The sequence below is a fragment of the Salvia miltiorrhiza genome, chromosome 8 (assembly GCF_028751815.1).
Source record: "Salvia miltiorrhiza cultivar Shanhuang (shh) chromosome 8, IMPLAD_Smil_shh, whole genome shotgun sequence".
Lineage (NCBI taxonomy): Eukaryota > Viridiplantae > Streptophyta > Magnoliopsida > Lamiales > Lamiaceae > Salvia > Salvia miltiorrhiza.
Window position 1 is genome coordinate 54260542 of NC_080394.1, and position 10792 is coordinate 54271333.

The 10792-nt window shown below is 40.1% G+C and overlaps 2 protein-coding genes across 2 annotated transcripts; one reads left to right on the forward strand and one right to left on the reverse strand.

The window, feature by feature from the left end:
* Positions 1-2747: 2747 nt before the first annotated feature.
* Positions 2748-7553, forward strand: LOC130999178 (FT-interacting protein 3-like). The gene is made up of 2 exons (XM_057924678.1): positions 2748-3108; positions 4203-7553. Exon 2 carries the CDS (start codon positions 4311-4313, stop codon positions 7338-7340), a length of 3030 nt encoding a protein of 1009 aa, XP_057780661.1. The 5' UTR covers positions 2748-3108; positions 4203-4310; the 3' UTR covers positions 7341-7553.
* A 220-nt stretch (positions 7554-7773) lies between these two features.
* On the reverse strand, positions 7774-9553 carry LOC130999179 (putative ripening-related protein 2). Its single transcript, XM_057924679.1, has 2 exons — positions 8894-9553; positions 7774-8323 (listed from the first exon to the last, which is right to left on the reverse strand). Exons 1-2 carry the CDS (start codon positions 9449-9451, stop codon positions 7838-7840), a joined length of 1044 nt encoding a protein of 347 aa, XP_057780662.1. The 5' UTR covers positions 9452-9553; the 3' UTR covers positions 7774-7837.
* Positions 9554-10792: the final 1239 nt, after the last annotated feature.

Genomic DNA, 10792 nt, shown 5'->3' on the forward strand with positions numbered 1-10792 from the left:
GAAAGGTGATGTGACAAAAAGAAAAAATAAAATCGAAAGGAAAGTGACGAAATTGAAAAGGTTTAAGTGGCCACATAATTTATTTTGCCTATAACAATAAAAATATAATACTGAGAGTCGACTATGTCTAAAAAAATTGATTTTACTTTATTGATTGGTACTGGAAAGAGAAACAATTCTCCATAATAAGTTCTATCCTGAAGCAATTTATATTGGCCAAAATTTAAAAAAAAAATGATCTTACTTGAAATTTAATTTTAGACTCGTAGTGGTGAAAGCAAGACAGTTAGTATTATTTAATGTGGAAGAAGCAAAATTCTCTACAGATTTCTTAACTAATTTCACCTAGATTGCTAAATTTATGAGAAACGGTTGCTATCGTACGTGCCACTCATTTACTCGATCGTTTTAGAACAAAAAAACCGAATTTATTTAATTTTGTCCAAGGGTTAAGGTACAAATTCACCCCTAAATTAGACACCCCTATAGCGTGTACCTCCATTCTCGACCTTGGTCCAAATACACCCCCAGAATCTATAAAAAGGGTGCATTTAAATCCAACAAGTTAACGGCTGTTTCTTGCCGTTAACTTGCTGGGTTTAAATGCACCCTTTTTATGGACTCTGGGGATGTATTTGAGCCAAGGTCGACAATGAGGGGGTATACGCGCAAGTTAACTCAATTTTTTTTTTTATTTTTAAGTGGCGTCGACGTGATTTGGTAAATTGGATCCCAATCGGCAGTGGAGAGGGGGATCTCATTCCCTTACTACCTCGATCCCATCGCAATCGGCGCATACGGCGCCGTTTCGAGGGAGATTTACATCTCCTCCTTAGCTGGCAACGACAACCCCAACGGAATGTCGGTGACCAACCTCGCGACGTGGCTCACCACCGTTGACGCCGACACAATCGACCGTGATTTCCCTGCCAACATTATCCTCAGTGATGACAGAAAATTCTCCGACGTGTCCCTCTACTCCGGCGCGCCCCTCAACGGCAAAATGTACAATTTAATTTACTCATGAGACGGCGACGATGACACAACAGAGATGGGAAGCTGTCAGTGTCGGCACTGGGGGTGAACTCATTGGCACTGGTGCCAGTAGAGTGGTCACGACGGGAGGTAAAGCTGGAGGAGTTGAGACCGAAGCTGCGGCCAAGAGTTTTTTTAATAGCGGTGAAAGTCGGGGTTCAGTGAAGGCTAGCCGAAAAAGTTTTAAAGAGCGAAATCCATAATTTAAATTAAAAAAAAAGTTTAACGGAGAGATAACGACGTTAACTCGCTGGGTTTAAATGCACCCTTTTTATGGATTCTGGGGGTGTATTTGAGCCAAGGTCGAGAATGGGGGGATATACGCTCTAAGGGTTGTCTAGTTTAGAGGTGAATTTGTACATTAATCATTTGTCCAAAACTAAATCGAAATTTGTTATTAAGAAGTTCACTAGAAAATTCATACTATTCGTTAAAGGTTGGCCGTGTTTTAATAAATTGCCTAACAATAGAAACGCGTCATTATGAAAATCATGTAACACCTTAAATAATAATTTAATGAGTTTATATTGGTAAAGTTGTAACTGCTTTTTGTTTGGTTTGGTGTGAAAACGACTCCAAAGGTAATCCACTCCATTCCTATCCATTTTATACTCCACGTACAATTTATACAATAGAACTCTATTTTTAAAATTAAACAGAGTTGTCTTCGGTAAAAAGTCTATTTTCAGAATAAAGTCTATTTTCAGAACATTATTATATTAATTTTTATAATATAGTAGAATCAAAAAAAAATATTATAATATAGTGATATTATCGAAATTAGCATTATTGCGCCCCGGTAGTCCAATCTTATTAATAAATTTTAGGTAAAAAAACTTTCTCATAAAATAGTTCGGATGTTATAAAATAGAGTTAATTGCAAAAGGAAACACCAAATTTTGATTTTCAACACATTTCAAATTTATCGCAATAATAATCTAATTTTTTTTATTGCAAAATATACCCATCTCAAATTTTTCAGTAACTTACAAAATACCTTGATACTATAATTTTTTAATAAAGAAATTGTTAGATCTTGAAAAAAAAAATCATGTCACAATATTTTTCCAATTGTCATATTCAAAGCTTATAAAATGTGCTTAAAATCAAATTTGGGTAAGAACCAACCAATGATTTAAAAAAAAAAAATAATTAATCTTATAGAATCAAATATATAATACGATTAAGGATTCCTGCGCTCTCCTTAATCTTATAGAATACAATACTTATTGAGTTATATCTCGACAAACAAGAGTCATGACCCGAATATGAATGCAAGTATGTTATATATAAACAAGATATAAAATTATAATACATGATCAAATAAAGAAAATTTGTATGCAGACATATATTTATTCTAAACAACATAATAATAAATTATTTAATTATTATGTAATAAATAATACTACAGGACGGGACAATATTTTGAAAGTATTTTAAAAAAATAAATTACACGAACATTTTATAATAAGTTATATAATAAAGTTCTTAAGGAGTCAAAACAATAGTAACACTAACACAACTATTTTTTCAGATACGATAAACATCAAAATTAGTTTCATGTCGTGTAACCGAAGACCCTCGACGCGTATGCTGAATTGCTGATCTCTGTTTCATCTTTTTTAGAAATTAATTAATTAATAAATAGTATGCATAAAATAATTGTGTGGGTTTGAAATAAAATTACATTGTTTATGTGCTCTCGTTGAATGAAAAAGAAACATGAAAACACACACACACACACACGTACGTTGGAAACAGACAACAGTATACGTCCAAGACTTTTCCACTTTCTCATTTCTTGCTCATCTTCTTCCTTGAATTTTCTTCTCTCTCTCTAACTCCCTTTTATTTATTATGCATATAGACAGGAGCCCTGCTTCTCCATTATTACTACTGTTAGACTTTCAACCCCTTTCTTCAACACCATAAATTCTTTCCATCTCTCACCTCGTCTTCTTTCTTCCTTACCGTTTTCTTTTTGCTCGTTTTTGATCTGCATATTTGAAGCTCGTGATCCTTTGTTTTCAAAGTCAGGATTTTTCAGCTGTCTGTGGAAGAACTTGATAACAGGTACCCTTTTTGCTTCCTGTCTCTCTCTCTCTCTCTCTCTCTCTCTCCTGTTGTTGTTGGTTTAGCTTTCTATATTATTTCTGAGCGGCTGTATTGTTATGTATGGTGGGTTTTTGATTTGTAGCGTAAAGACTCCAGCTTTCGTGTGTGTGTTTTTATGTGGGTGTGAAGTTTTGATTTTGAAGGTGTGATTGTTTTTCAAGAACCTTGCTCATCTGGGTTTATTGATGAGTTTCTTGTTTTGATGATTAGTTATGATATAAACAGAAATCTCGTTGAAAGTGGGAATTTTATTTAAAGTAATACAGTTCTTTAGCTAATGGAATATAACAAAAAAGTGGAGCTCTTTTTGAACAAAAATTCGGAATTTGGGATATTCTGTTCTTTATTTCAGCCTCGTAGGTTGACATGGGTTCAGATATTAGATACCTATAGTTCTTAAAGTTCTCTTTGTGGAAAGTGGAAATGTGTGATTAAATTATATATGTTTCTTGGTTTCTGGTTAATGAATCAATAATTTGATTTTGACATATGTTCTTGTTTTGAGTCTAGAGAAATAAGATGAAACTGAATACTATAATCTTTGTGAGTGAGTCGAATAAGAATGATTTTTTTCACACATTTTGCTGCTCTTTTTATGACGCGTTTAGAGCTGCATTAGCACTGACATATTTCTGGATTAAAAAAGTGGATGTTTAGGGATGGATGATGTTCAACTTGGATTATGTTGAACATGTAGATTTTGATGTTTTTGTAGGAATTCTATTCTGACTTTTTTTTGTTTGTTTTGGAACGATTAGTATTGCAAATGTTGTTATCGCATTTACCTTATCAAAAAAAAATATTGCTGGATGATGGAGGTTATGTGTTGTTGATATGAGCTTTAACCAAGCTTTAGACTTTATCATAACTGTGAATTGCTCTTGATTCTTTAGCGCTCACCACTTTCACTGCCGCAAAATCAATAGTTCTTATCTCTCTTCCAAGGGGTCGGGTTATATTTTTAAAACATCTTAAGCTGAACAGCTTTTGTTAGCTAAACAGCATTGTTCTTTTTGGTACTGAAAAAAGATGTCCTGTCTCTAAAAATGCAGGTGGTATTTCTTTTGACACTTCATCATCACTCGACGTTGCTCCTCCTTTTCACGAGCAGGTTGCTGAATTCACCGAAAACAAGACATTGGTGCTTTGTGGCGTAACCCATGAGCAATCTCAAGCTAGGTGTAGAGGTTGTAAGAGCCCACAACCTTTTGCCCAAAGATGGGCAGGGCTCGTCTAGTCCATTCGTGGAGCTTCATTTTGATGGTCAGAGATTCCACACCACGGTAAAAGAAAAGGACCTCAACCCATTCTGGAATGAGGCATTCTATTTCAATGTGTCGAATCCTGATAACCTGCACAATCTCATCCTTGAGGCTCACGTCTACAACATCAACATAACCACCAAGTCAAAATCTTCCCTTGGAAAGGTTAGATTAACCAGTACATCATTTATTCCCCATGCTGATGCCGTTGTATTTAACTATCCATTGGAAAAGGGGAATTTATTCACTCGTGCAAGAGGTGAGCTTGGCATGAAAGTATTTGTGACGAATGATCCCTCTATCAGACCTTCAGTGCCTCTTCCTGAGACAGCTTCTTTGTCTTCACATTCAAGCGTGCATCCAAGCAGCCATGCCGATCATTTGCCTTCTGAGAAAGTGGAAGAGGCCGTCTCTGGCACATCGGCTAAAGGCAAAAGGGGGTCAATACGCACGTTTTTCCATCTTCCTAACTCAAGTAGCCAACGACAACAGCCTCCTCCTACGGGCTCCCAGAAATCAAATGTACACGGAGTTGATGAAATGAGGTCTCACCCTCAGGTACCACAAGCATATGGCATGTATGCAAATTCCTCCTTGCATCCTGCTGATTTTTCTCTTAAAGAAACGAGCCCTTTTCTTGGAGGGGGCCAGGTCATTGGAGGACGAGTTAGACGTTCAGAGAAGCCGTCTGGTATCTATGATCTTGTCGAGCCTATGCAGTTCCTATTTGTTAGAGTTGTTCGAGCTCATGATCTTCCTTCCAAGGATGTTACTGGGAGTCTTGACCCGTATGTAGAAGTGAAGCTCGGTAACTATAAAGGAGTCACGAAGCATTTCGAAAAAAACCAAAGTCCAGAGTGGAACACTGTGTTCACCTTTTCAAAGGACAGAATACAATCATCAGTTCTAGAAGTCGCTGTTAAAGATAAGGACACACTGAAAGACGAGGTCATTGGCAGTGTTCGATTTGATCTCCGTGAGATTCCCACACGAGTTCCACCAGACAGTCCGTTGGCTCCAGAATGGTATCGACTTGAGGACAAGAAGGGTGGGAAAAAGAAAGGTGAATTGATGCTAGCTGTCTGGATGGGCACACAAGCCGACGAGGCTTTTTCTGAAGCTTGGCACTCCGATGCAGCTGGTCCAGTTGATAGCTCGGTGGCCTCCACCCACATTCGCTCAAAAGTCTACATCTCACCGAGGTTATGGTATGTAAGATGTAATGTGATCGAGGCACAGGACTTGGTCATGGGTGACAAACATCGTATTGCAAATGTACATGTTAAGGCACAGATTGGCAACCAAGTTCTAAAGACGAAACCTGTCCAATCACATAGTATGAATGCTTCATGGAATGAAGATTTGATGTTTGTTGCTGCTGAACCTTTTGATGACCATCTGATACTTTCAGTCGAAGATCGTGTGGGTCCAAACAAGGATGAGGTTCTTGGTAAGGTTTTCATACCACTGACAACAGTTGAACGGCGAGCTGATGACCGAATTGTTCACTCTCGATGGTTTAACCTACACAAAGAAAGTTCAGCTGATACTGAGGAGCCAAAGAAAGACAAGTTTGCTAGTAGAATCCATCTCCGTGTTTGCCTTGACGGGGGCTACCACGTGCTTGATGAATCCACACATTATAGCAGTGATCTCCGACCATCAGCTAAGCTGCTATGGAAGCCACCCATTGGCCTTTTGGAGCTTGGCATTTTGAGTGCTGATGCTATTACCCCCATGAAGACGGTTAAAGGTCGGGGCACTTCTGATACTTTCTGTGTGGCGAAGTATGGTCAGAAGTGGGTGAGAACAAGGACAATTACAGACAGCTTAAATCCGAAATACAATGAGCAGTATACTTGGGAAGTTTCTGATCCAGCCACCGTTCTTACAGTTGGTGTTTTCGATAATGGTCATATTGGTGAGAGGGCCTCAAATGGTCACAGAGATCTGAAGATAGGTAAAGTTAGGATACGAGTCTCAACTCTTGAAACTGGCCGAGTCTATACTCATTCGTACCCGTTGCTGGTGCTTCATCCCTCCGGTGTCAAGAAAATGGGAGAGTTGCATTTGGCAATTCGGTTCACATGCTCATCAATGTCTGACATGATGTGCTTGTATTCCAAACCGCTCTTGCCCAAAATGCACTATAAGATGCCGTTGACAATGGTGCAGCTTGACATGCTGCGTCACCAAGCTGTCAATATAGTGGCAGCACGTTTGAGCCGTGCTGAGCCCCCTCTCAGACGAGAAGTGGTTGAGTACATGAACGATGCTGACTCACATCTCTGGAGCATGAGGCGTAGCAAGGCTAATTTCTTCAGGCTGATGTCTGTTTTCAATGGATTGTTTGCTGTTGGGAGATGGTTCAAGGAAGTCTCCCTGTGGAAGAACCCGATCACAACTGTACTAGTGCATGTTCTCTTCATCATGCTCATCTGTTTCCCGGAACTGATCCTACCTACGCTGTTCCTCTACATGTTCCTCATCGGGCTTTGGAACTACCGCTTCAGGCCAAAGTATCCACCTCACATGAACATACGTCTGTCCTGCGCTGACACTGTGCACTCTGATGAGCTTGATGAGGAATTCGACACATTCCCTACCTCAAGAGGCTCAGATCTCGTCAGGATGAGGTATGACCGACTACGAACCATTGCTGGAAGAATCCAGACAGTGGTAGGTGACATAGCATCACAAGGGGAGAGGATCCAGGCACTGCTGAGTTGGCGAGACCCACGCGCAACTGTCCTGTTCATGATCTTCTGTGTCGTGGCTGCCACCGTGCTATATGTTGTGCCTTTCCAGTTGTTGATTATCATGATTGGACTATATTCCATGAGGCATCCGAGATTCCGGCACAAGTTGCCTCCGGCACCACTCAACTTCTTCCGCCGCCTCCCTGCCAGGACTGATAGCATGTTGTAAGCCATCAGATTCCAGTATGTCTCTTCCTCAAATTCATGTAGTTTAGCTATGTTTCTTATGGGTTTCTAAAGTGTACAAAAGTGTGTATACAGCCGTTTCTTTGCTGTAACAAGCCACTTTTTTTTTTTCTTTTTTGGGTTACAGAAACTCAATTCCATGTATAATAGAGCTTCCTGTTTCTTGTTCTTCAATTCATGGATATGTTCGGTGGTATCACTTGTTTTCTGATTTCTGCTAGAAAGCCAAAAAAAAAAGTGTTTGTGTTGGTATATGTATCATAGTATCATAATTATAATATGTATGAGATTATACATTTTATTTGACAAGTAATGCAAATTTCTAGGAAACAAAGACTGTTTCTGACCACATATAGACTCTTATTCCTTAAAACACAAAGTAATTGTCTTCAACAAGTCACTGAATTCTATCTCATTCCTTAAAACACAAAGTAATTGTCTTCAACAAGTCACTGAATTCTATCTCAGTGCTGTTTTTGGTCAAGCATCAGTCCAGTGGATTTCCATTTCACCCCAATCCTTTTCAGGCACTTCTAGAGCTTGCCAGACAGCTTTAGAAGCGTCAACGATGTTGTTATTGCACGGCGGCTGATAGTTGTGCTCCTCATCACACCCCACAGACGAATCGCACTCATCCACCACCTTGGCAACCACTTTCTTCCCATTGCCATGGATGACAACTTTCTTCAAGCACCTCTTCTTGTTGTTGAACCACCCCGTCGAGAGTGCCACGATCGGAGTGTCGTCAGAGTGGAAGTTACCGTCACACGCTGCCGCCCCTCCACCATCATCTCCTTTGCCGAAGCCATTGAGAGTCAGGACTGCTTTAGTCCGGCCAGTGACCGCGGGTGAGCATCTGAAGGTCTTGTAGAACTTGCCACTTTCACAGCATTCGGAGTCGTGGTCCCGATTGCATTTCCCTTTAGGAGGCTTCTTGCCCTTGATCTTGCCGCTTGCTTTGCAGGTTTTAGGTCTAGCATCGACGCCCAAGCTCAACGACGCGATCAGAACAAAGAAGAGCAGGAAGAGCAAGAATGTGAAGGCATGATTTCTCATCTTCCTCTTCTTGTAATAGATTTTTAGAGTCTGTTGCTTTTAGCTTTTGGTGGTACATGCATATTTGTAGTGCTTGCAATCATCATCTGCTGAAAACATAGCTAACGACAATTTTGGCAGTTCGATGTGTTCTAGGATTCCCCTTGCTGTCATGAACAAGGAATCCTTGTAACTTTCCTAGGTTGTTAGATATATATGCACAGTGAATCTTTGCTTATGATTAGTATTTTATTGAAAGTAATAGATACCTTATCAGAATCTAATTTGGTTGGTTGAATCTTGCAAGATACTTAGTTAATTTCATACATACGACAAGAGCTACAGTGATTAATCACATAGTAGTTTCAGCAGTTGTGTTTACTTGATTAATCATGGATGCAGAAAAATAGTGAAAACTGCAATTAACAGTTTGTTCATAACATGATTTGCTAAGTATTACACCATGCTTTTACATCATATTTTACAGCAGTATTGTTAAGCATCAGACCAGGTAATATCCAGCTCGCCCCAGTCGCCTTCGGGAACCCCCAAGGCTTTCCAGACGGCCTTAGAGGCGTCGACAATGTTGTTAGGACATGGTGGCTGATAGTCGTGATCATCATCACATCCCATGGTGGAATCACACTCATCCACCACCATTGCTGTCACACTCCGGCCATTACCAGTTATAGTTACGTTGTTGAGGCATCTGCTCCCTCCGCTGTACCAACCAGTGGAGAGGGCGACGACTGGAGTGTCATCAGAGTGGTACTGACTGTCACACTCTGATGGGCCGCCTCCGTCTCCACCCTTCTGGAAGCTGTTGATGGTGAGAACTGCCTTCGTGCTGCCAGAGACGGGTGGAGAGCATTTGTAAGTGGTGTAGAGCTTCCCTTGCTGGCAGCAGTCGGAGTCGTTTTCCTGGTTGCATTGCCCCGGAGGTGGCTTCTTTCCTCTGATTTTGCCACTCGGGTTGCAAGACTGGAGACGGCCCTCCAACGCCTGAGCAGCGAGGATGAGCAGCAAGACAAGAACGGCTCCTTTTCCGAAGTAATTCATCTCAAAGCTCGGTTTTGTTTAGGATTAGTATTGGAAGAATGAATGTTGGATGCAGAATTGGGATGATATTATATGTTACTATAAAGTTTCCAGCCTTAAAAATGCCAAAAATGTGCTCAAGCAGTGGCGGAGCCAAGGGGGGGGCAGTGGGGTCACTGGACCCCCCTGGAATTTGGTAATTTTCGCAGGGGTATTTTAGTAATTTCATATATATTAATAAAAATTAAAAAAAAAACAATTTTAGGAACAATTTTCGCAGCCCCCTGCCTCACAACCTAACCTCTGAACCCTTCTCCATTGCGCAGCTGCGCCGCTTTCCAACTTCCAGGTGCCGCGCCGCTTTCCAACTTCTCTACCGGTTGCTGCCAGCCTGCCCCTGTCGACGCCGTCGCCGGCAATCTCTCTCCGTCGACAGCAATCTCTCTCCGGTGCGTCGTCTCTCTCCGGTGCGACGTCTTTTGCTTTAATTTCATGTTGGTTTTAAAAATATAAGTTTGTATGCTTAAGAATGTTGACTCACTTCTGCGATTCTAAAATCTGAATTAGTTTTCTTCTTCTTTGAAATTAAAAATGGGAACTGCCGAACTGCAACATGTTTAAATCAATTGATCTTTTTTGTTTGTTCTTTTGTTTTTCTCTATTGATGATTTGATGTGATGTCTAAATCAGTAGTATTCACATTGTAATGTTCCTTTGGTATGAATGAGAATTGTTATTTTGATATTGAAAAAGAATCCAGTAGCATCACCAAAAATGGGAACTGCCGAACTACTGCAATGTGTTTGTTTGCTTCCAAATGAATAAGTTAATCACCCCCCAAATGAATTATTGAGCACTCTTGTAATTACCTAGTTCAATCCCCCTTCATTTGATTGGTGATTTGCCTTATATATTTGTTGCCTTGTTGGTATTAATGCGTTTATATATTGACTGAAATGTATATATTTTTTATTCACAGGAAGTAGCTGAAAATGAAACGATATTATAATCACATAGTTACTACAAGTGGGGCGGGTTCATCTTCAACGATTAATGGTCCTAATGCACGTGTGGAACCTGAAGCATCACCAAAAGAAGTGAATATTGAAGTTGATCTTCAGCTTGAGCCATCTTCGAAAGTGGTTGATTTATTAAATCTTCCAAGTGATCCGGGACTACGGCCTAACATAATGAGCTATCCTCCAAACATGATTGAGCAGGTGCGTAGAGCTTATTTATTGGTCTAGTGCATGTTAGTGACACAATTGCTACCTCACTTGAGAAGGGAATTGATTCCTTATTTTCTACTTATGGGTTGAGCATTTCTAGTTTGAGAGGTCAAGGATATGATGGTGCAAGTAA